The sequence below is a fragment of the Miniopterus schreibersii genome (assembly GCF_964146895.1).
Source record: "Miniopterus schreibersii genome assembly, chromosome: 15".
In the NCBI taxonomy this organism is placed as follows: domain Eukaryota; kingdom Metazoa; phylum Chordata; class Mammalia; order Chiroptera; family Miniopteridae; genus Miniopterus; species Miniopterus schreibersii.
This window is the reverse complement of record NC_138115.1, coordinates 33,437,949-33,464,653: the sequence shown is the minus strand read 5'-3', so window position 1 is coordinate 33,464,653 and position 26,705 is coordinate 33,437,949. Positions and strand designations below refer to the sequence as shown.

General features: G+C 41.6%; 1 protein-coding gene across 2 annotated transcripts in view; it reads left to right on the top strand.

Annotated features, from left to right (window-relative positions):
- Nucleotides 1-26,705, top strand: part of RFTN1 (raftlin, lipid raft linker 1) — a 167,893-nt gene that overhangs the window by 62,671 nt on the left and 78,517 nt on the right. For both annotated transcript variants that reach the window (XM_081160205.1, XM_081160206.1), the window contains exon 3: nt 5,827-6,013. In XM_081160205.1, the coding sequence (XP_081016331.1) occupies nt 5,827-6,013 (187 nt within the window). The remainder of the gene's footprint in view (nt 1-5,826; nt 6,014-26,705) is intronic.

Here is a 26,705-nt window from a genome sequence, read left to right as displayed (position 1 = left end):
GGTATTTCACAGCATTTTCCTTGTAGATCTTGGTTAGGAAGATGGGAACCCAGAGACACTTCTCTCGCCCCGCCCCACAGGCATCTCTTCCCTGGAACTCCCCTGGACAGCTCCCCAAACTTCTGAGGATCAGTCAGAGCAGGCAGGGTCTCTTGAAGTGCCTGGGACAGGCAGAAGGCCGGGGACCCCCGGACAGCAGTGATTTTTATCCTGCCGTACTGGCCGCAGATTACTTCCCCGGTTCTCGTGCCATTTCTGCGCCTAGTCTGTTCCTTATTCCCCTGTGGCTCTGATTTGGGGAAACATTCATGTCACATTGAAGACACTTATTGTATTATCCAATGTCACTTTTTACTTAGAAACTGGTATCTTAGCGTCCAAAGTGAAATAATAAAATCATTGCATTTTAAAGTTGGAAGCTTTCAGGTGGGAATTATATGACTTGCCCAAGATTACATAATTTATAAGTGAAATTAGGCAAATATTACAAGACAAACATAGTGGAGAAGTTACTCTGATGGGTGGGGTGAGAAATAGACCAAAAGGCTATAATTGGTATGTCCATCCAAACAGATAAGTCATTCCTTCATTTATTTTTTTAGTAATAATATTGGGGGTTTGATCACTTAAGAACTGGGGTATTTTTTTAAGGTTAATGTTCAAGTAGAAACATGAAATTAAGGCCTTTAAAAATATTTATACTAGTCACCTGATTTTTTTATTGCAATAAGATTGTTGAAATTCATTTTTGTTTTTTAACCATGAAGCTAAGCTTCCTTTAACAGCATGCGTACCAAAAATTAAAGCCATTAAATTACTTAGTTTTGACAGGAGATATATCTTTAGATTTTAAGATTAAAATTGAAAAGGTATTGTTTTGTTTAGGAAGCATCTAAGTATAAAATGATTGGCTATTGTTTTTAGCGCCATGATTTGGAGCCTGGCGGGTCAGGGATGTGGATCTGAAGGGAAGTTCTGTTGGCCTTAGCACCATATTGTCATCTCCATCCACAGCTGACCAGTCCCCCTGGCTGGCTCCCCGTCCACCACTGCCAGCCCCACTGCCTGTGATAGTTCTGAGTTTTATCGATTACACACCCATCATCCCATTTGATTTTCACAACCACTCTGTGATAGAAGACAGGCTGATCTTATGATTTCCATTTTACACGAGGAAACTAAGTGTTCACATGCCCAAGGCTAATGCTAGTGAGGAACGTAGCTGATACTAAAACTCCAAATTTTCTCAACACACCAACTGCTTTTATTTTTTTTATTAAGAGGAAACCAATATATAAATTATAAAAATCTTACTAACGCTTTGTTTCACGATAGCAGTAAGAATTCAAAATATCTTACACAGAGCAATATACAGATCTTGTAACTTAGAAACCCACACCTGAAACCTATAAGTTCATATTAACCATTGCCACCCCAATAAATTTAATAAAGTGTTATAAAAAATAAATATGTGAAACATTTACAAAAATATTGAGCTGGAGAGACTGGCTGAGTTTGAGGTCTCATATTTGATGACTCACAGTTGCCCTTTCTGTACAGTTTTATCAAAGAAGAGGGGATCTTAGTGCTGCATAGTCTTTTTAGGTTTGTTCGATATCATGAAATTTCCCTCCAGGAAGATTTACACCCCTACCAAAAGTTCATTCAGTTTTTCAAACGAAACATCTGTGCCACACTCAATTATGTCCTTTTGGTTGAGTTGCTTTGTAATCTCCTGACAGCAGAGGAAAGCTGGCCCTGGTTCCTTTCCCACAACCTATATACAGACCCACTGCTGTCATTTGCAGGGCCTGGGACAAGGCTGCAAGAGATGTTGGGCCTGGGCTAGCACTAGGGTGAGGCGAGTGAGCCAATGATTTTTTAATAGACGAGATCAGTAACTGCTGTTCGGGGCCATAATGGAGCTTGAACAAAAGGGGAAAATCAGTAATACTCATCCCATCTTCATAACATTTTGGTATTTTGTTCATTATGGGCTTTTTGCATTCGCTTTTACTTTGTAACATATTACATTAAATATTTATTTATCATGGTTACTGAGTTTTTGGTGCCCCTAAATTTCGCACCTATGGCAAGCGTCTCCTCACTTACTTGTCTGTCCCACCTTGATCCTAGGGGTGCGCACATAAGGGACAGCGGCCACTTTTGCCGCAGGCTGAGGCAGAAGCTTGCACAGGCTCCCCAAGTGGGCCCAGGGCTGAAAGGGCAGGGAATTCCAGGCTTGTGACTTTGTGAAGTGGGGGTGTGGGTCACAGGTGGAGGCATACCCTTAGGTCGCCAGAGTCCTTGTTCATGAAGAGGAGAGTGGTTGGAGGAGGGCCAAAGAAGAACCCTCTGGAGAGTAGTTCTCAGCCTCAGAGGTCTTGGAGGCTTGTAAAGATGTAGCTCGCTCAGAGTCTGATGCAGTAGGTCTGGGGTGGGGCCCAAGAGTCTCCATTTGTAGGGTGCAGAGGCCCCTTCTTCCTGGTGGGTTTCTGTGCGTGGGAAGTAGGGAGGGCCTCAGCATTCTTTACCAGACTTACTTTTAGCTTTTGATCTAGCAGCATATGCAGAATGTATCTCAAGGGAGAGTGCAGACTTTCCTGCTTTCCTGGCCAGTCTTATCTTTGTCACTGTTATTGATGGAGGTCTCTCCGGGAGGCCGGACACTTGCGTTAGGATGAATCATTGCTATAGATTTTGTTTTCCCGTAAATTTCTTGCATGATGTATGGAAATGAGAGCTACAGTATCTGATGTCAAGTAGTATTCTTAAGTACCTTTAGATCATGTTTTAAGTTTTGTTTTAAAATAACATTATTTTAAAAGTACATTAAAAAAACTTTTAAATCATACTGTTTTTTCATATAAAGGAGAAAATGAAAATGTCTCATAAGCCCTCCACACCCAAATGATCCCTGTGGATGATAATAGTATTGAAAGTACAAAACAAAGTAAAAGCTACTTTTCCATCTTCCTGTCTCTACTTGAATCCCTCTCCAATATTGATGTTTTTATTATTTTTTCCAGAAAATTTTTTTTATTCATGTCTGTTCTTCTAATACTTACATACAGGAGTATCATATGATAATACTGTTAGACACTTTGCCTCCTAAGTTAGTAGTGTATCTTGGACATGTTTCCATTAGCAAATAACAGATTGACCTTAATTTTCTTAGATGGTTCATAGGGTTCATCTTTGGAATGTCCCAGTGTTTACCTAGCCCTCCAGTAAAGAACTCTTTGGTCCCAGGCTTTTGCTATGTGAAAAGCCCTGTAATGAATATCTTTGTTGATATATCTTCAAAAAGATTTTGAGTCCAGCCGTAGGTGTAACACCTAGTAGTGGAGCTGTTGGACAAAGGGTGTGTACACCTTTAGGTTTGAAGGTTTTGCCCTCCAGAAAGGTTCACCCCTGTCAACTGTGATGAGCATGCCTGTTTCCCCAATATTCTTGCCCACAATGGATATCATACAAGTAAAAAGAAAAAAAATCTATTATTCTAATAGCAATAAGATATAAAATAACTAGGAATAAACTTTGATAAGTGTTCAATGTCTATGTAAAGAAAACTTTAGTATGTACCTGAGGGACCCCAAAAAAGTCTTGAATAAATGAAAATTATGCCATGTTCTTGGATGGGTACTTATAGCCTGATGAAAATACTCATTCTCCTTCAGTTAACATGATCCAATAAAAATAACAAGATTTTTTTGGGAAGGAGAATTTGTTGAGTTGATTTTAAAGACCATTTGAAAAAAATAAGAATAGACAGGAATATTCAGAAAATAAACAAGAAGATAGGAAGATTCAGAAAATAGCCTGAGTTTCATATTACAACTAGTATGAAACTAAAATGGGTTAATGGATCACAGTCATAAATTTAAATACGTTCAGGACTATAATATATGATAAAGGTGGCATCTCAAATCAATGAGGAAAAATGTATAAACCTTGGGGGAGAAATGTTTAATTCATATTGCATACATTCCAAATGGATCAAAAATCTACATGCCAAAAAATTGAAATGTATACTTCAAGATATCACAGGAGAATTATTTTCTAGTTCCAGAGCTCTTCTGCTATGACATAAAACTCAGAAGCGATTGAAGATAAGATTGATAAATTTAATTTGATAAAAAAATTCTTCATGGCAAAGAGTTTTCCAAAGTTAAAAGACAAAAAATCAGGGAAAGATATTTGCAACTGGTATCACAAATAAGGACTGATCTCCTAATATATAAAGAGCTTCTACAAACCAATAGAAGAAAAAGGCCTATAACCCAACAGAAACTAGGCACAGATTATGAATGGTTAACAGAAAAGGCAACACAGATAGCACTTAAACATGACATGTTTAATTAAAAAATACAAATTACATAGTAAGAGAAATTTAAATTAACACCTCACTATGAGATTAGCCAGTGGTTGTATATCACTGATGGGACCTAAACCTGTGCTACTCTATGGAGGAAATCTGGCAATATCTGGAAATACTATAATGCACTTATCTTTAGCCCAGCAATTCAACACCTAGGTATTTATTTTTTATATGTACTACAGGCACTATATTTTTCATTGCAGCAATACTTATAAAAACAACAGTTTGAATAATCTCTGGTACATTACGGTACACTGTGAACCTGTAAAATGAATGAGGAAGAGCTCACTTGACTCCAGTAGAATGGTTCTAACAAAAGTGTACTGATAACTGATAAAAAAATGATTAGAAGCCAGGTGCATTAATGTTATACTACCATTTGTGTAAAAAGGGAGGGAGATATATAGGCTTTTTTACTGTATTAATTTCACGATCGTTAACGTGTTTATATACATAATGGGTAATATTAGTTTTAAAAAAAAATATATCTTTATTGATTTCAGAGAGAGGAAAGGAAAGGGGGAGAGAGAGAGAAACATCAATGATGGGAGAGTCATTGATTGGCTGCCTCCTGCACGCCCCCGACTGGGGATCGAGCCCACAACCCTGGCCTGTGCCCTGACCAGGAATCGAACCCCGATTGCCTGGATCCTAGGCCGATGCTCAACCGTTGAGCCAAACCTGGCAGGGCTGGGTAATATTAATTGCCTGGAGGGAAAAAGCGGACAGGGCTGGGATGTAGTTTTCACTATATATATGCTTATACCTTTTGAATTTTGAATCTTGTCTGTCCTTAAAAATTTTCAATCCAAATTTTAAAATAATTCAGTAAGTGAAAATATCTATTTGTTTTGACATGCATAATTTTAATGTTTAGTTCATTTGGATGTCTTTTTAAATAGTGACTGGCTTTTCATTTTTTTAGGCAATTGCTTATTCATATACTTTGCCCATTTTTCTTTTATTTTATTTGGGGGTGGGCAGTGGTTTCTTTGCAAATCAAGAAAATCACCTTTGTCTTAAATATCACAGAAATTTGCTTCCAGTTTATCTTTTGAGTTTGTTTATGCTGTTTTTTGCTACCTGTCAATTTTACGTTTGCAGGTAGTTGGTGTCTCCTCCCTCTCCTCCTCTTCCTTCCCCTTTTTTTCTTTTTTTTTTTTTTTTTTTTTTTTGAGGAGGTGGAAATCACTCTTTCAGTGTAATTTTTGAGAAAATTGACTCTAGGTTTTAAAACATCCAGTTATGCGTGTCTCTGGATGAGTTGGAAAATAGCCAGCTGCTTATAGGTCCTCTGAAGACAGTAGTTAAAACAGGAACCAACTCATTTTTTAACAAGAGGTGACCTAGAGGTCCTCGGAAAGGGCAAGGGGAGAGGGACTTGGGTGGGGTAGGGCAGGCGGTTTTGGTGGTCTCTGATGAGCCTCTCTTCTCTCCATTCCCAGCCGAGCTCCCGCGGTCCTCAGCAGTGAGGCTGGCCTCCCTGCGAGACCTGCCCGCCCAGCTCCTGGAGCTGTACCAACAGGGATTTTTGTTGGTGGCCCTGCACCCTTTTGTGCAACCAACCCACAAGCAGGAGAAGACACCCCTTGAGCACATCTTCAGGGCCATCCTGATCAAGAAAACTGACAGGTAAGGCCTCCGAGGTTGAATAGTTGCCATCATGAAGTGCTTGATGTGTGTTGATAGGGCCTCTGCCCTCTGACAGGTAAGGCAAAACATTGGACAACCAGAGAAAAGTTTCCTAGTGTCCTGTGACTGTCCATGCCTGACTGCATAAGTAGAGTTCCATTTTACACCCTTTCCCTCCTTTAATTAATTGGATTAAACTCAGCTACGAAAATGTCCCCTCTGACGAGGTGTATTCCCAGAATGATGCAGCTAGTTAAAGTATAATACTATAGTCTGAAACGCATGGCTGGAAAACACACTAATTTTTTAAAGGCTACATACAAACTTAATGTCTTTCCTTGAAGTCTAGACACACTTGACCGTTTGGAGCCCACCATAAGTTCTGTCTCTTTATTGGTAGAATAAATAAAACCCACCTGAATCTAGTGCTATAATTGATTTGGTCTTGATTTAGATTTTCGAGGCTTTGAGGATGTTTTTCAGAATGGCTTGCCCCATTGAATGCTTCCTCTCACTATATTTTTATTGGATCTAATTAGGAAAAGAGAGATGGAGGTTGGTTTCTCAAAAGGAGCAATAAATATTAATTTTAAGTAATTTTTAAACAATGAAGGTGGGATAGAAAACTTTGCAAAAATAAAAATTGAAATAAAGCCTGGCAGAGGAAAACAGATCTGTCCTTTGGCAATCTATCATGGGAGGAATGGCAACATGGGCCATATTTTTAAAATTCTCTTTTTACAAGATGCTTTGCCAGGTGGACAAACGTTGGGCTGGTGAGCTCAGGAGGGACAGCTGGAGGCGGGAGGCTGTGAGACTAGGATGGGCTCCTCTTTGCTGGCAGGCAGAGTTCTTAGTCCTTCATGGCTGATCAAGGTCTGGGCTCTTGGTTCGAGTCACATGCATTAGAATTTGAAGTGAAAGATGGCATGCATCTTTGCTGATGTCCAGAATCACCATGGTATTTGTAGAGTGAAACTTTTTTTTTTTTAATCATCTGCCCTTTTGGCAAATTCGTTTCTTTATGTTGATTGGCTATGGGTCAATATCTGGGTCAATCACAAGAGGAAATTGTTCGGGGAGCCCTAGTGGCTTCAGATTCCACTGACACGTAGGACACAAGCATGATGACTGTAGGTCACGTTTATTGAGCATTCGCTGTGTGCCAGGCTTTATGAGTGTCGTTTCATCCTCATAAGCAGCCTATGAAATAGATACTATTTTTATTTCCATTTTAAAGGTGAGGAAGTTAAGACCCAGATGTTGAGGTATTTGTCAAGGTCACTAATGAGCTCCCTTTCTAGAAGAGGGAAGTAGGTCAGGCTATTAAAAAGAATGAGACACTGGTGTGCAGGAGGGTTTTCAGGAAAGAGAAGGTGGCATTCTCCTTGGGGTTGACTTCACTCTAGTCCAGAGTGCCTAGACTACCTGCCTCGATGACTTTAATGAACATTCCAGCTCCCGGAGAAGCAGATACTTGAAAGAAATTCCTTGGATAACTTTGTACTGGGTTGTCTTTGAAACTGCCCCCCACCTTGTTGCTGTTGTTGTTTTTTTAAAGAAGTTGCCAAAGCTTGGTAATTTACCAACTATGATAATGCGAATGGCAAAAATGACCAAGAGAGCTTGCCCCCCTTCCATTCCCTGTGGGTACTGTGTGGGAGGAGAGGGAAAGCAAGCACTCATTGCACAGTGTAATTTTAAAGGACAGGCACTTTCTCTCTGAGCAAATGCAATAACCATATTTTTGCATCATGAGGAAAATACCCCACACTATTAAAATGAAACAATCAAAAAAGTCCCACAACAGAACCTTTTCTGCAGGGAGTTTAGTAGAAACAAAACAAAATAAACCTTATGTGATTAATTTTTAATACAGACAGTTAAGATGATATTTTTCACAAAGACTGCCAAAGTTCTGACAGCTGTAGATGCTGTTAAATGAAGTGAGTTCACTTTCCAAGAGGAAGTAAATGCCTGGTTAATATTTTGTAAGTAGACTGCATTAAAGGAGGTGCAGATAAACTTTCTAGATTACTGTCAGTCCAGATCAAGTTCATTAGTGAGAATCACCATGGGATGACTACTTGAAACTCAGATATCAACTTTAATGTGTTTGAAAGGTGAACATAAAGCTTTTTGCAAATAACTAGGCTTTAGGGTCTACAGCAAGACCAGGGAAAAGAACAGAGCCATACAAGCGTACATTCATTCATTCATTCATTCATTCATTCATTTACTTACTCACAAACACTTACTGAGCTTGTATTCTTTGTAAGGGACATGCTAGGAGCTGTACTTCATGGGAAGGTAGAGGGTGCAGGTGCAAGGTTCACCTGGGCATGGAACCTGCCTTCCAGGTACCTACAGTTTAACTGAGAAAATAAGACGTGCCCTTCATTCCATGGGAGTCTGGGAAAAGGAGAAGTCACCTCCTGCTGGAAAGGAAACTAAGGAAATGTTTCTGGAAGAAGTAGCTTTTAATTTGGACCTAGTTTCTTTTGAACAAACATAGGACTAATGCACATGAGGTGGGAGGATTATATATGTCTCACAATGAAATGTTTTCTAGTGGAGTTGGGGTAATTTGAGAGCATCATTGACAGTCTAACTGGATTATTAATGAGTCATTCCCAAAGCTCAGTGCAGTAACATTCCTCTGAGCCCTCTATCATTTTGACAAATTTCTCCTAAATCCATGAAAGATTGCCTGATCTTTTCTTTTGAAAATTCTTATAACTGCCATTTCATTTTAGGATGGCAGGCCAAATCACACATCTAGCTATAAATTGTTCTTAATCCTAAATGTGTTGAATTTAAAGTCAGTTACTTTAAAAACTCACTCAAGAATGAATAGCCAAGAATGAGATACTTAGAATAAGTAGAGAGTTTGTGCTTCCATCTCTCTGTTCTTTCTTTGGACCACTTAGCGATTTTTAACAGACAATATTGTTGCATTCACTCTGAATTCTAAATACAGTTAAGTTGCCCTTCATTTTCTTCGGGCAGTTTTCCTTAGAATAAGTTGCCAAAGATCTCAAAACGTGATGGCTAAGAAAAGTCAGTTATTAAAATGTCACTTCTGATGTTTCATGAGTGTGGGTTTAATTCTAGGTCGCCTATGGTGGTAGACGTAAGTACAAAAATGCTTTGTGCCAATTAATTTTTCAGCTGTTGAATTGTCATTGTTCATACACAGAGCTAGTTCAAGGTGTCAGTGATGTGTTTTTCATCACTAATGGATTGAAGTCATTTGAGTCCAGGTCCCCTGCAATAATATCTTATATGGTACAGAGGACTGGGACATATGCGAACTCCTGTTGACATTTTGCCTTGGGGTTAAGGGGTGAGATACACAGCACAAAACAGCTAATGGAGGGAGTGGGATTCTGAAGCCCTGTTGGGAGGTGGAAAATGCATATAATCAAAAACTGCCCTTGAAAATCTCTTTAATTGCCCAGGAAATGTAATATTGTAGCATCTCTACCTGACCGATGCATGTTTTCCTTCACCACCAGAGCAGATTGGTGTTTCCACCAATGAGCCCCGTGGGGAAGTCGGTTGGTTCGGGTTTATAGAGAGTGTTCATTAGAGTCACACCTAGGCTGCTGAGATGCTTGCACCTAGAGAGGTGTGTGTGAGAACTGCGATTGAGGAAACAGGATCTCCACGCCTCCTGTCTCACATCCATTCTGGGGCACATCTGCCTGCTGAGTAGAATAACTGGCACCGTTTTAAGTGGTAAACATTCCTCCCTTTCAGTTAGATTTTTCTAAGATAAACATGTGTGATGTAGCTTCACTGTGCAAAGATGATTCTAAAGAGCTCCCAGCTCTCAAGAAACTTATCTACTCCGGGGATGTAAAGTATATATGCAAATTATGTGAATGCCCAGCCAAGTCTGTGGGTCTCAGTTTTCACCTCTCACCTGGAATTTGTTAACAGGGACTCTCTGGAGAAGGAGGCTGCAAGGTCCCATTTGCTCTGGGTCTGGAATGATGGGTAGATTTGAACAGGGCACAAGTGGTGAGAAGGGTCTCCCGGGCAGGGAGACTGGCTTAGGGGAGCCGGGAGCCTGGAAAAGTAGACCACGGATAATGTGGGGCGACTGGAGCATGAGGTCAGAGAGAAATGGGGAGAAGCATGGGGCCTGGACCAGGAGGCCTCTGGTAGCAGCCTGAAGAGTTTGAACTTTTTCCTGAAGGCAGTGGGGAACCAATGCAGTATTCTTGTTTTGCTTTGCTTTGCTTTGTTTTGGAGAAACAACCTTTAGAGCTGATGCGTTTTCAAAAGCTTAAGAGGGGAAGAAAATGGAAGTGGAGAAAACATGGCAATAGTCATGGTGGGAGATGATCAGTAACTAGAGTAGGCTGTAGTGAGAAGCTAAGGAAGGTAGATGTGAGCTGTGTCTCATAGGAGGAATGCTGGACTGAATGTTCAGCTGGAAAGAGGCAGAATGGAGGAAGGGGACGAGTCAAAACATGACTCCAATGGCTGGGAGAATTAACTGGAAGGTGGGAGGATGGCGAAGAGGATGCATCTGACGGGTTTTCCCAGAAGCAGACGCCGATAGGAACCTTAGGGAACTGCTCCCAGGAGGAATCAGTTAGGAGTGGGGATGGGACAGGGGAGGGGAGGAAGCCATCGGGTGCAATGTCAGCATCAGCCTGATGCTGGGGGAAGTGGTGAGTCCACCTTGAGACTGGGCAACTGGCTTCCACCTTCCTGTACCTGGGAGCCATTTGCCATGAGCTGCTCCAGATACCTCCAGGTCTAGGGCACATCCAGCTGAAGCAGTTCCAATAGCCAAGGAAGACTTCAAGTCATGCAAAAGCTGAGGGGACACACAGAACCGGGAGGGGGCTCGGTGGGGATGTAGGTGGAACACGGATAGCATCTACCACAGGCGAAGCGTAAACAACATTAGTTTGGTTGTATCATGTTTGTGGCAGGGTGTCCACTGGGAGGTGTCTGTAGGACAGTCAGGAGCCAGGAGAGAAGTCTGAGCTGTGTGAGGCCACGGTGAGCCCTTGAGGACCAGCCCACTTTGGTGGTGTTCACTGAGCCGGGTGCCGTGGTCCTTTTTTCTATCCCAGATGCCTCCGGTGATTCTCAGAGATGCAGTGGCTCACTCAGAGTTGTGCTAATTAAGTGGGTTAGATTGACCATATGCTTGGAATCTGAGAAGTTTTTCTTCTCAGACCCAATCAGCAAGTTGAATGAGTCAGCTCTGGTCACCCAGTGTCAAGTGATGCAGAGAGAGACAATTCTTTTGGCTTTTTGCTGTTTTATTTCCAGGAAAGCAAATCTCAGAGAGTGCTCAGCTTTACCGTTGGTTTCCCCTCTTGAGAATCGGGAATCCTGAGGACTCTGTCTGTATTCTAAGACAGGGCTTGCAAACTCAGATGCCCAGAGGGGCCAAGCTTCTTAGTGGAGACTCTTGGGTATTGGAGAGCCCAAACTAACTCTGCCCCATTGTTGCCAAGTGTTGCCAGATCTTATACTTTTTTCAAGAAAAGCCAGAAATCTGGATTTTTATGAAAGCTGGTCAATTGTTGCCTCACTTCTTCAAAATAACATTTTGTATCTCCAACCCCACCCCCCTGGCTGCCATCTTGCAACCTTGAAGATTTCTGAAGCTCACTTCAGTGGAGTTGTCACCCACTCTGAGCTGCCCAGTCTCCCTTTCACACACAGCACTCATCCGACTTCTCAGATGCTCTTGTTACTGTTTTTTTATGTGTCTGCCCACCTCCCCTCCCCCTTGCTAAATCTTCTTTCATCTTTGGATTCCCATTGCTTACTTAGAGTGCCAGGTGCTGAGTAGGTGTTGCTCCATAGAATTTTCCTGACTTGAGTGGACTAAAACCATGCCCCGGAAGTTTGCTACCATCATTTATTAAAGGACTATTCATTCATGGTAAGATGGATCTGTCTTTGGTTTACATATTTACCAGTACCTGAAATGCACCTTGATAATGCCTCCACACAGCATGGACCCAAGTAGTGGAACACACACACACACACACACACACACACACACACACACACACAAGATCCTTTCATTGTCCAAATAACAGTAATTTGCCTCTGCAAGGTATGTTATTTTTCAGGTTTTTTACCTTTAAAAACAAAATAAGACAACAACAACAACAAAAACACCAAAGGATGGCCTTCAAAGGAAAAGCAAACCTTTGGACTTTAAGTGGAGTACAAATGCATTACCTTGCCTATGTGACAGCCCACAAGATAACACGAACATTTTCTTTGGCCTTTGAAAAGGGCGAAACTGGGAAAGTACAAAATTATATTGGAACCAAAATGAAAATTCTTTTAAAAATTATAGTTGAAAGTGTCCTCTTTAAGTGGCCTCGTGTCTCTTCGTGTCTAATTTCTACCAATTACCTCGACTCTTGGGAGAATTAAAGGGCTTCTAGAACGAGGTTTCATAATTAAACAAAATACACGGGGGTGGTAGTGCCTACCGGGGTGTGCCCTAGAAAATGCTTATACGTGAGGCTGGGGTTCAGCCCTGGAGCGTGCTGACTGTGGGAATCACACATGGGGAAGAAAAGTAACGGTGGGCTTAGCAGTGATTGACATGTGGTACTGTGGTGGAGAAACCGCAGCAGCTGGTTTATTCCCAGGAAGCAAAAATAGAGGAAGGTAGATTCAAAGTTCTTTTCTTAAATCAGAGCAGGGAATGCGAAGGTGTTGTTTAGCAGGGAGGTTGTTATTTTGGAATCAGATACAGGAAGGACCCCACTCTTTGCTGGCAGCTGCCCCTGGTTGCTGGCATGGTATCATCCTTCATCAGTTTTCGCAAGCTTCCTGAGGTGTTTGGAGAACTTGATTAGCTCTCTGGGCTGTCATCCTGCCCCCCACAGAGCTGTCCAGCATCGCTGAAGACTACCCTAATGTATTCCTCCTATTTTCCCATCTCACGTGGAGTGACACCCTTTCCTGGTGTGTTGAAGCTTCAGGATTCACTGTTAATTATTGTGTTTGCACTTTCCAACCTAATATGCCAGCATAAAGCCACATTCTCTTGGGGAAAGGGAGAGTTTTTTTCAATCCATACCCCTAAATGGCTTGCCTAGTTATTCTCTCTCTCGCTTCCCCCCCCCCCCCCAAGGTGTCTGCCTTTATCCCAGTGGCAAGAAGGAGAGAGAGGAGTGTATTGTTTGTCTGAAAGCTCTTTCCTCCCCCACCCCAACCTGTCCTTCATTGTCTGGGTCTCTCCCACTTTTGATTTTTTATTTATTTACATTGTTTCCTCAGAGAGAGAATTAGCAAACTCATGATTTCCGCCTTTCCTCAGAAGTAGTTTGGAATGGCCAAGAACAGTGAGCAGGGACCCAAAACACAGAAGCAAGAGCACAAAGTTTCTTTGAAATTTCCCATTGATCGTAAAAGTTATGCAAATACTACAATACTGTGAAATGTCTGTATTTGTTTTAAAGTAAAATAAATAAAAGCTCCCTCTTTCCACACATACATACTATCTTTAAATAAAATTGGAGTCTCTAGGAAGGTTTATTTCTGTGGTATTGCAGGTGGACTGTAGGGAAACTTACTATTTTGAAGTCTATATGCACGAAATGTGGATAATTTATTACTAAAGTGTTAGATTTTTGTATTTACATGGTTATCCCTTATTAAAATTAGGAACTTAGATTGTCTCACTTTAAATATTCCTGGTAAAGTCTTTTTTGTCTTTTCTTTATCAATCAGAGGCAACTTAGATTGTGTGTGTTTTTCAAGCTGAGAAAGATGTAGTAAGTATGACCAAGTGATGGGTCCTAGAAAACACCGGTACTAATAGCATGCGACATTTTTAGCTGTGGATGCAGCAGCGGGTGAGAAATAACTTTTGGATCCAGCTCAGTACATTATTAGCGAGTTCAGTGTCTTGAGATTTTGATATAACGATTATCTCTATAATCTATCTAGCTGTTTTCTATAATTTTTACATGGTTGAATGATAGAACCATGTTACAAAAAGGTAAATGCTATAAATGTGATTTAGGGGAATACATCATTTCATTTGCTGCTGTGAGTTGGAACTTAAAATGGCTACAAAGACTTTAAAAACCAAAATAGTAACTCGTATTCATACAACACCTGTTTTCTGAGGGTCTGAGAGCACTCTTGCTTCATCCCTTATGTGTTAAGTGTTACAATTTATTCTCACTATGTCCTCATGATGGTTGTTTTTGTTGTTAACATTTGCTGAAAACATTATGCTTTCAGTAGAGGTTTAGACTTACTCTGTTTTGTAGCTAAAAGGTACCGTCGTCTCCCCTTATTTCCACATCCTGTTTTGTATCCTAGGAAAATTAGGCTGAAGAAGTTATTAATGACTTCTCAGTACTGGTTGTGTGGTGGGTGGGTGGGTGGGTGGGTGTGGGGCTTAAGTTCCATCTTGAGGCTCATGGCTCAGAAATACACCATCTTTCAGCTCAGGGGCTCTGGAGCTTACTGAAGGGTCCACAGAGACTTTCCAGAATCCTGTGGGCTTTGCAGCATCCCCCGTCCCCGTGGTAGCCTGTGGGACCACAGGCCTGGTTATTGCTGAGCTGGTTTCAGGACATCAGGCGGCCACTGCAGATCATTTGGAGGGTGCCCGGGTGGCTCCATTCAGCAGGCCGACTGGGTCGTGTCAGTTGCTGCATTAAAACGGTTCTATGCAAATGATGGTCTAAGGCCTTTAGCGCCTCCTTTTTCCTCTCTTCCCTAAAGACGAAATAGAAATGTACTTATTAGGTAGGTGCTTTCGTCTTGTGTCGTCTAAGGTAGTAGCCTTTGTTAGAGATAATGAGATGAGCATGGTCCCTGCTCTAGGGAGATTTATCACATACCTGATCTGTTGAAATTTTCTTTTCTTTTTTTTTTAATATATCTTTATTGATTTCAGAGAGAGGAAGGGAGAGGGAGAGAGAGAGATAGAAACATCAATGATGAGAGAGTCATTGATCGAGCCCGCAGCCCGGGCATGTGCCCTGACTGGGAATCGAACCCCAATTGCCTGGATCCTAGGTCGACGCTCAGCCGCTGAGCCATGCCCTGCCGGGCCTCTGTTGAAATTTTCATTCTCAAACTTCTATAGTGTAAGTCCCCCAAACTCTGTGAAGCAGCCTGGACCTTACTAGGAACAAAAGCCCACTTTTCTTGTGAAGAACATTTACATGTTTGCAGACACTTCCTAATAGGATTTCTCTCCTGTGGTCCTAGTCCGAGCAGCTCCCATTTGTTGCTGTGGCTGGCGAGAGCCCTTGCTCATAGTTACCTTTACCCCTGAAAGCCGCCGCCAAGAAAACGAGCCTCACAGTGACTTGTCCAGAGTCTCACTTCTGATGTGTGGAGGAGCCGGGATTCACATGGGGATCTGTCTACTTCTAACACTGTTCCTCTTTAATTGTCTAACCATGAGGGTGAGAGTTAGGGTAAGATTTCTCAACTTACGTAGTATCTCAACTATTGGCATTTTGGGCTGGACAAGTCTTTTTGTGGGGGATCGTCTGTGCGTTGTGGGATATTTAGCAGCATCTTGGCATCTACCCGCTAGATGCCAAGCAAACATCCCCCCTCCTGCCTCTGCATTTATGACAGTCAAAAATGTCTCCAGATGTCCCCTGACAGGCAAAACTGCCCCCACTTGAGAACCACTGGGTTAGAGTTTGGACGTGAGGTAGGCGGTCTAACTTTATTTTCTTCCAGATAACTACCTTTGCCAACAGCATTTATTACGTTAACATAACTGCCACTGGATGAAATGCCATCTTTATTATAGGCTGGATTTCTATATGTACCCTAATCTACTCCTGATTCTTTATTGTTCCTTGATTTGTTTATTGATTTCTGTGCTAATGCCATGCTATTTTGGCTGCAATAAATTTGTAGTGTATATTATCTAGTGGGCACTATTCTTCTTTTTCAGGATCTTGGCTACTTTTGCAAATAGATTTTTCCATATAATGTCCAAAGTGATTTTCTTCAGTTCCCAATAAACCCTATTGAAATTATATCTGCATACTAATTTAAGAAGAATTCCTCCCTTGTGTTTTCAAGAGTATGGAATTCAATATTACTATTGGAAGTAAATTTTTATTTTAGAGCTTTGTGATCATTCTGAAAATGTCTACACCGGTTGTTACCAAAGTGGGGCAGACATACCCTTGTTGAAGGAGAACTCAGGTTTCTATGTATATGTATGTATATTAAAAAATTAAGAGAGAAAGTATATATTACTAATATATAACATGCAGGTTTTTTTAAAAATTGATCTGAGAGAGAGAGAGAGAGAGGGAGAAACATCATTGGGTTGCCTCCCGCATGTGCCCCAACCAGGGATCAAACCCCTGTCCTGACTGGGACTTGAACCCGCCACCTTTTGATGTACGGGATGACGCTCCAACCAACTGAGCCACACTGGCCAGGACTTAACATTCAGTTTATAGGCGGTGCCCTGACTGGCTGCAGATGTCAGAGGTCACCTGTCTATAGGGAGCAGGAGGGGTCCTGGGGGAGGCTGGGTTCAGAGGAATACTTTCAATCTAGAAGTCAGTGAAGTGTATTTGTTGGATTATTTTTAAAGTTTTAACTAAATTAAGCCTCGTGCATTATACAAATGGCTTAAAATTTTTCTGTAAAGTGATTGCATATTGAAGAGAATACCAGTAATATAAATGTAAAATCCTTCTCTCCCTCTCCCTCCTCTCTCTCTGTCTCTCTCTTTCTCTCTCTCTCTCTCACACACACACACACAATGAAATAGCCACACTGACCCATCTCTAGCTGTTCATAAGGGCTTTGATAGTGAGATCTTTCAAAAAAATCAATGCCTACCTATTCATATCAGACAGAAGATGGCCAAAGAAATTTGGACTCATCAAGAAGACATTTTGAAATGAGGATTTACTTCCACTATTGTTAACAGCGGATCTCATTTCAAGTGTATATTATCCCTTGAGATACTAGTTATTAATAATATGAACTTATTCCGATTATAATTTTAAAATATTGCTTATTTCATCTGTTTCTTATCTTTTAAAACTTCTGTTTTATATGTATTGTTTTATAACATATGTAAAATGTTGGTACAGTAGTTAGTAGTATTCAGGAGTTTTTACTGATGGGGTGTGGAATAAAAAAATTTGGAGATCACTGACCTGTGAAGCTCTGGGTAACACTGATGGTTCCTGAAGCAGGTCGTCTTGCTACTCAAGGCACAGTTTGTGCACCAGCAGGCATCACCGGGGAGCTCCTTGGAAATGCAGATTCCCAGGCCCACCCAGACCTGCTGAATCCGAATCTTCATTTTAACAAGAGCTCAGGTGATGCCTGTGTGCACATTAAAGTTTAAAACCAGAGTTAATCTGTGCCTTTCTATTATGTAGCTACTAGCCACATGTAGCTATTTAAGTTTAAATTAATTAAAATTAATAAATTTAAAATTCAGTTCCTGAGTTACACTAGCCACATTTGGGGTGCTCAGTAGTAACACACAGGTGGCAGCTACAGTATTGGGCAGTGAAGATGTAGAACATTTCCATCATCTGACTCAATTAGAGGGTGTGTAGGTAGGAAGAGCTGGAAAAGAAGGAAAGGATAAGCAAACTTGAATTAGAACCCGGTCATTAAATGTAGACAGAGAAGAGACTTCCTATCACTCAACTGGACATGCCCAGGAGAGAGTCTTAGGAAGAGCATTCATATGTGGAGCAGATTATGTGACTTCTCTGAATCAAAAAATATCAGGCAGACCTGCCTTTATTCAGTGTTATGTGTGTGATAAAATAGTATATATGCACAAATACTAATACTAGCCCTTTTCATATCTTTCCAAGTAAGTGAGGAGCCTTATGGGATTCCAGAGAATGCAAGATCGTGCCCCAAATCTCATGCCTTGTGGTTGTTGTCTTTTCTGTAGTTCAGGCTGGTTGGGGGTTGAAATTCACCCACAGGTACATCCTTCAGGGACCACTGGGGTGAAGCTGGTTTGTTTTCCTCTTGCCTTTTAAGGTTAATGGTGAACTCACTGTGCTGCGCAGTCACTGATGTCTTATCTGCCAGGGAGCCAGTCCCTGTAAGTGAGACAGGATGTGGCAAGATCTCTCTAGAATAAATAGCAATCAGTACGGGAACGTTAGGCGCCCATGCTGACTTGCACCCACTTGGCAGTGCTCATCCCTGAGACTGTGTGGTTAGGGTATCATTTGCATGTCTTCCTCCATCATTTCCAGAATGTTCTGGGTGAAACCAGACCCTTATCAACAAAAGTGATGAATGTCTATTGGTGAATGAGGAAGGGAAAATTAGAAGAAAAGGCAGTGACCCCTCGATGGGTTAATTCTCCTTCCTACTTCCTACTTTAGAACTCCCCTGGTGAACTCTATAGTAAGGTGCTTTATTTAAAGATTTACTAGGAATTATATACTTGGCTATATTTTCTTCAAGCATTTCCTAAGTTTCACTGTTAGGGGAAACTTTGGATTCCAGCAGCCTTATTATTTTTATTTATTTACATTTTTTGGGTAAATTTGGTTCATTTTGCAAAGAGGAGGTTATAAAAATTACCTGAAACCTTTCCCCCTTTGTTCTGAGAGCATCTTTGGGAAGCAGCTGTTTGTTCCCCTCCCTCCACATCCCAACCAGCACCACTTGCAGAGACAAGAAATACCTGAAGTCTCTCATTCATCCATTCCCCCTACAAAAACCTTAGCTCAGCTCTTTTTCTGCTCTCCTAAAATACTCTTCCCCTCTTCCTACATCACACACAATGCCGCTTTAATCTTCCTAAAATCTGTATTTTAGTATCTTCTTTCATCTCGGACCATCCATGACTCTCCCTGACCTCAAAATGAAGTGCAGTCCCATCCTGTAGCAACACCGGCCCATCCTTTCTTTCCAACCTCATTTCTGACTTTTCTGCTCGAGCTACTGCAGAGCCTCCATCTCAGATTCATCCTAACAGCGAATTGTTCATAGTCACTAGGCTGATGTTTACGGTTGCAGCTGAACTATAATAAGCAACCTGCACCTTCACATGTCTTTTACCAAATTGACCCACTTATTATTTCCATCATATAACTCATCCTACATCTAGATCCTCACTAATTTCTGTTCTTGGTGCCTGCAATGTCCTTGTATCCACTGTGCCATGACTGATTTCCACACAGCTTCGAAGTCTCAGCTTCTGTGCTCCTTGTTTTTTTAAAAATGTCTCTGATCCCTGACAATGGAAATAACTGGACTTTCATAGCACTTTTGTTTATGTTGCCTTTATCTTTCCTTAGACTACCCGTTTCTTAAGGGCAGAATCTCAGTTAGTGCCTTACATATGGTCAGAGGCCAAGAAAGTGATGAATAGATGAATAAATAAATAGATGTTTTTATTGTTATTGATTTTACATAAGCTAATGAAACTAGAAAAAGCCTGTTTTTTTTTAATTTGACAAATCTTTTTCAGATCTGTAGCTAATTTCCCCCACTCCAACTCCTTAAGAAAAAATAAAAGCCATTCTGACCGTTCCCCTTGAGCCTGCTGTGGCCTTGGGGGACTATCTTAAACTGTCTTCCTGTTTCCCAGAGATAGAGAATTTGTTTCTGTAATTTAGTAATATTTTTATTCTCGCTGGAGAAGTGCCTAGTAATCTAAATTTGTGTTTGTTACCATTTTTTTCTGATTATTCCTAAATGAAACAAAAATAGTTTTATTGATGAACTGCACAGTCTCTCTCCTTTTTTTTCGTAACTTAAGTTCAGACTATGCTCAGTGTCCTGGGAAAAAGAAGATGTTTAAACTCATGGTCTTTGAAGCTATCGAAGGACTTTATGAGTTGCAGTGAGATCTATTACATGTTTATTATTTAAAAGTAGTGTTATGAAGTTTTTATTCGCATGCTTATTATTTAAAAGTATAGTTTATAATAATTTTTCCACAGTCATTTGTTTTTTAGTTGCCTGATCTCAGATCTGCCATGAGACCAAAATGGGTATTCAACTTACAGCTTGGCATTTCATCAGAACAATTTGAAGGTTAACCCTTTCGCTTGCAATAATTTTAAATATTAAAGCACTCATAAGCATTATAATCTTTGCCTGCAGACATGTTCTAGGCTTAATAAATGGTTATGACCCAGCCACTGTGCCTGCAGACAGGGGCTGTGTAAATGTATTGGCCATGGTCTGGTTGGATGGCAGGGGCACCAGGAAAAAGAACCTGCTGAGTCGTTCCAAGGAATGAAATATCTGGGTTGGGTTTAAGGGTTAGTTATTCTGATTATGATACAGTTAGATAATCTGTTCCCTCTTATCTCTCCCCTGACGTGCAGCCTCCTGTGACTCATATTTTGTAGCTTCCTGTATGCAACCCAGAAGCCAGAGACTGGTGGCTCAGAGGTCAAATTCATCCTCAGACATGTTGACCTATATAACACTGTTTGGAGCCCAAATTGGACAGTTATGGGCGACATTAAAACACATTTTAATGACGTCTTTTTTAAGAAATTAGAAGATTTGGCAACCCTAGCCAGGAATTCCTAGACATGGCTGAGATCTGAACTGCCCAGTTTACAATGGTGTCCGCCGTTCCCACTGTCTCCCCAATACTATAGTGATGTGACACTTGCCATTTAGCATCACTCCTGCACTGTGACTCTCCTCCTGGTGGAGACCAGTGTGTCTGCAGTCACATTGCTCTCAGAAACGGGAATGTGAAAGGGCACCTAGCATGACTGTGTTGGAAGAGAAGACCATTTCTGTATCTTTTATTGAGAACAAAGTGTCTAGATTATGTGTCCTCGTAAAAAAAAAAATCCTCTTTTACTCATTGTTTATGGACCTTCAAGTTTGCCTCCCCCGGTTGACCTTCTGACCGGCTGCCTGGGGAGTGACCACACAACACTTGGCAGACGTGAGAGTTATAATGAGCGAGGACCTCTGGGTACAGCTCTGAGTCGGCGTGCAATTTTTATGACCGTTGATGTTTGTGTGTGAGCCATCAGGTCAGTGTGACACAGCGCAGGTGGTCTTTAGTATGGTCTTAAACGACTCGGACATCTGTGGCCAGGTGTGTTGACCTCTGAGGTACTGTAGCATGTGGACTCTTTGCCCTTCCACCCTGCCCTTGGAAAGGTGTGTGCACAGATGTGCAGTGTCTAAACCTGCTTTTATGTGTTTGTTTGACAAGTTTTTGTTTAAAATTTCTACTTGTTTACATTCAGTTTTGGCCCAGGCCCTATTTATAAGGTGTCAAACAAACGAGGACTGTTTGGGGCGATGAAAAAGTTCTGGAAATGGAGAGTGGTGATGGTTGTACAATATTGTGGATCTACTTGATGACACTGAATTGTATACTTGGAAATGGTTAAAACAGTAAATGTTTTGTCTATTTTACCACAATAAAAAGTAGAAATAAATTGGAAGTATTTTTGAATTTTTCCGACCAAAAGAGACATGGATAGAGGTAAGTCTCTATCTTACATTTCCTTCATCTCTTCTTTTTTTCCTTGGTGGCTTGTCTTCTCCTGAGGCTCTAAGAGTCTGCATACCCATCGCTACAAGTCATTCTTTCTGTGTTTTCTCTTTTTCATGACTTGTTCGGTTATCTGCCAAGGAGTATCAGAGTGGCAGTGACAGTGGCAGTTACAATATGCAGTGGTCCCTCACTCTAATTGCACATTAGAACCGTGGGGGAGTTTCCAAAGCCCCTTTGCCCCAGCCGTACCTTGCACCAATTAAAGCAGAGTTTGTGAGAACTCCCCAGGTGATCCCCAGGTTGGTGCAGCCAGAATGCCTGCCCTGTGGGAAGCCCAGTCTGATTCACAGAGCCCAGGGTTTGCTTATTGGATTGTTTCAGTGCCTAAAGTTGGGGCACATCAAAGGAGATTATTCTTTTCTCCCCCAGACGCAGTTATTTCAGTCATTAACCTCATGTGATTTGAGGGGTCTCGTATGAGAATTATAGTCAGGCAGGGGTGTAGGTGTAGTTTAGGACTAGAGACACTGATTCGGAGAAGAAATATTACAGAATCAAAACAAACACACAAATCCCCTCAGTGTATGATGGCTTGCCTTCTTTGGTTTTTCAAAATAAATTCTATGTGGGGATAAATTTAGAATTAACAGAAAAGTTACAAAGAAATTATAGAGAATTTCCATATACCCTTCACTGAGTTTCCTCATTATTAATATTTTACATCACTATGGTACATTTGTCCAAATTTAGAAATTGACATTGGTATATTACTATTAACAAAATTGTGGATTTTATTTGCATTTCATCAGTTTTTCTATTAATGTTCTTTTTCAGTTCCTGGATGCAAAGCAGGGTACCACACTGCATTAACTGTCATATTATGATGGCTTTTTAAAATGTGATGGGCTCTGATGTCTCAGCTGCTTTTCCAGTGTCTTAAGCAGTCAGGACCACTAAGTTTTTATGCCTTGTCAACACTACGTTGCTACACTCTAAGCATTTGAATTCATTTTGTCTAACTCATTCTTGGCTCTCAGGACATCGCATCTCTGCTCAGAAATATCGTTTTATTCCCTTTTCCTTTCAGAAAACCTCTTTTGAATGGCTGGAAGTAAGCCCCTCTCAACTCTCCAAAACTGTATACACGTAAGGGCCACAAGGTGTGGGATGGGTCAGAGCTCTTTTTAGTTCATTTTCCCCCAGGCTGTTTCTGAGAAAATGACCCAGCAGCATGAAGGTGACTTTTTTTCAAGGAGCCAAACTGTTCTGAACCAGATCCACAGAATAATTTGGTAATTGGCCCAATTAACAGGCTAATCACATACTAAACGTGAGCAGATTTCTTCATACCTGTTTCCATAGGGTGAATTAAATCAAATTTCCTTCCTGGGATTCCTAAAAGATAAGTAAATTGAAGAGAAGACTATAAATGTGTTAATTGAAGCAATTGATAGGGTGGCTCATACCCTCCTCCTTGACATGCTCCCTTGATGTGACTTCCAGGACAGCGAGGTCTCTTTGTTTCCTTCCTTCCTTCCTGGTTAGTCCTTCCTCATCTCCTTTGCCGCCTTCTCCCCTTTTGTCTCCAACCTCTTCATGGTCCCAAAGCTCAATCCTTGAATATTCTCTCTTTACAGTAATTGAGATCTCATCTAGCCTCATGCTTTAAAAATCGTCTGGAAGCTGATGACTCCCAAATTTACATCTCCAGCCCCATCTCCTGAAGCACAGACTCAAATATGTATTAAAATGTCTACTGACGTATCTTCTTGGATGTCTGCTTGATATGTCAAATTCAACACATTTGAAACGGAATGATCTTCCCCCCAAGCTTGTGCCACCCACAGCCTTCCCGGTCATAGCGGTGGCAGCTTCATCTATTCTCCCAGTTGCCAAAGAAGAAATCCTTAGAGTCATCCTCATCTGATTTATTCCTTCACTTCCCACAACCTGTCCATAAGGAAGTCTTGAAAGTTCTACCATAAAAATACACCCAGAATCCAGCACTTCTCACCACTGCTACACTGCCAACAACTCACTTTGAGCTGCCATCATCTCTTGCCTGGACCCCTAAGTTAGTCTCTTAACTGCACCCTCTCCTCCCCAAAGGAGCCAGAAGGATCCTTTGAAAATAAATCAGGTTGTATCACTTCTCTGTTCAACACCCTCCAAGGGGTTCTGCTGTCATTCTTCGTGAAAACCACTGTGGTCATCATGGCCTGCAGGGTCCGCAGTATCCAGCTTACCCGTGGCCCTCTGACTTGTCTCCTCTTCCTCCTCTGTCCTTTGTCACTGAACTCCAACGACAAGGCCTCTCTTTGCATGACCTCAACTTAGGGATTTTGCATTAACTCTTCTTTCTGCCTGGAAGCTCTTTCTTGGGTATCAGCATGGCCAACACCCTCACCTTCTGTAGATCTTTATTCCAAATGTCACCTTCTTAATGAGGCCATCCTAACCATTCTCATTAAAACTGTAGCTTCCCCTCCTCCCGATTTCCCCTTACCTTGCTCCATTTCTTTTCTTTTTACGCTTAAACCACCATTGCAAACGCTCTGTTACATGTTCATGTATGTGCCTCCACTAGACTGTAAGTTCCATAAGGGAAGGGATTTTGTCTGGTCTATTGATGTATGGCAAAGTATAATGTCTGACGCATGTAACAGTGTGGTCAGTATTTATTGAATGAATAACTATGAACTGTGAAGAGTGCTAGGAGGGCAAAATAAAGAATTCAGTTACAGATGATAGTAATAGATCAGCAGCAGAAACTATTTGTTGAGCCTGGATCTCATGCCACACACTATGCCAAGCAAGGGCTTTACATTCTTTGTCTTACTTATCTTTACAACGATGCTAAGAGACAGCTACTCATAATATTCCCATTTGAAAGTGAAAGAAACTGAGGCACAGAACTTTTAAATAAACTGTCCAAAGGCACACAGCTGGTAAATGACCCACTGCTAGTCAGCTTTGGAACCTGTAGCCTCTAGCTAATAACTCTAGAGGAAATTATGGAGTAGGGGATGGAGGGAGTTGGGAAGCATATTTCACTGTTAGCAGTGCTGTTCTCAGGAGTGCCTACATTTGATCTCAGAGTGTTTGGAGTTAGTTTCCAGATAATGGACACTTTGGCTGGTAGTTAACCCTGCATCTCCAGAAAGGCATTCTGAGTCCTTCTTTATCATTCTGGTGTAAACTTATCTGGGCTTAATTCCAGGGGAACTTTGGTGGTTTCCCATATCCTTTTCCTGGACTACTCAAGGACATGGCCTTTGAGGAAACAAAGGAGGGTGGCAAATGCTTGCTCAGCGGAGCATTTCAACTTAATGTTCTTGTTTTAAGAACTTGATTGACTGCAGAATATCTATTCCCTCCTATTGTGATGTGTCAGTGGGCAAGGCCATGGCCCTTGGAGCCACTTCCTGAGGGATGTCCCCTTCTCTGTGCCAGGGTAGTCCTTGCCCTCAGGACACAGAACACTCATGGCCGGTCAGCAGCTGCTCTCAGGTGTCTGATTAGATCTTGAGGTACTGGACCTACACTTGACCACTAGTGGGAGGCCGGTTCTGAGCTTGAAGCTGCAATATTTTCCTCCCCAGCAACAGTTACTAATTTTCTATGCTCTGTAATAAATAACCACGAACTTAGTAGCTCAAAAAAACCATACATTTATTATCTCACAGTTTCTGTTGCTTATCTGGGTTCTCTGCTTCAGTTCTCATAGGGTGCATTATAGGTGTTTGCTGGGCCTGTGGTCTCATCAGAGGTTCGACTGGGGAAGGACCTGCTTCCTTCCTCCCTCAGGTTGTTGGCAGAATTCATCTCCCTGAAGTTGTAGGACTAAGATTTCTATTTCTTGCTGTCTGTTGTCCAGGGACTGCCCACAGTTCCTTGCCACATGCCCTCTGACAACATGGCAGCTTACTTCTTCAAAGCCAGCAAGGGGAGTCTCTAGCTCCAGTCTTACAGCATAATATAACCATGGCAGTAGCATCCCGTCCCTTTACCATGTTCTGTTGATTGGAAGAAGTCACTGGTCCTGCCCCCACTCAGTGGGAAGAATTGTACAAAGGCTTGATTGAATTCCAGGAGGTGGAGAGTATACTTGGGGGTGGTCAACTTAGGGTGTGTTCACCACAGTAACCACGCCCCCAGTGATGAGCTGCCTAGAAACTTCCTCTAATAGCCCTACAGGCAATCCTTTGCTTATGTATTTGATGCTGTTTTTCATAGGGTTCATGGCAGGGGGACAGTTTCTGTGTGACCGTGCCCTCACAGAGTGCTGAGTTTGAAGGCTCAAGCAGCCAGCCCCTGTCCTCAGAGGAGTCAGGGGTCTTTGCTTCTTCCTCCCCGCCCAGACACTCTCCAGTGACTATCGTTTCATTTCAAATTGTGGAGATGATTCCTAAACGCAAGGGGAGACTTATTAGTTGCTCATCTATTCCTCCGAAATGCTTTGGGATTGCTTTTCCAAGAGACTGTAGACTGAGATGTGATTTTTCCTGTTTTATCTAGAAAACCTAATGCTGATTTTTGTTGATCGTTTGAACTTCTTTCCGTTCAGTTGCAGCTGAGTTAATTTTCCAACAGAATGAACCAGAGTGGTCTTTCTTTGTGTAGAACTTGTTCCAGAAGCAAAGATGGTAGTTATTAGATCCTGCACTAAAGATGATCTCATGAATCCAGGTGTGAGTTGCTTAAAGGCAGACTCTTCTTCCCTCCATTCATTGTCTGGGTGTTTAACCAAGTAAATACAATGTTGACTTATTTAAAAGGATTACTGTTTTTCAGCCTAATCATTTCAGATCCCAGTGGGTATTTATAAATAACCTCATCCAGTATTTATAAATAACCTCGTCCAGTCAGACATGAGTCTCCACGTGACAGAGCAGCTTGGATTTCACTTCTGAGAACTCTCCTCCTCCCACACCTATCTTTGTTGTCTGAGACCCCACACAAAACACGTAAGAGTCTGTCACGAGCAAGTCTTCTCTTTCAAAAGTGTGGAATCTTCTGCCTTAGTTCCTCTTAGTATGTCTTTTGTCTGTGGAAGTGGGGAGGGGAATAAAAACATAGGGGAGAATGAGAACATGAGTCTAGTCTTTGATGAAGTTTTTAAGGCAAGAAGGGTGGGGTGCAGAATTGGCTTCTTCTTTTGTAGCTAGTTCATGCCAGCTTGAGCAGTTTAGAATTAGTTTATGTTTTATA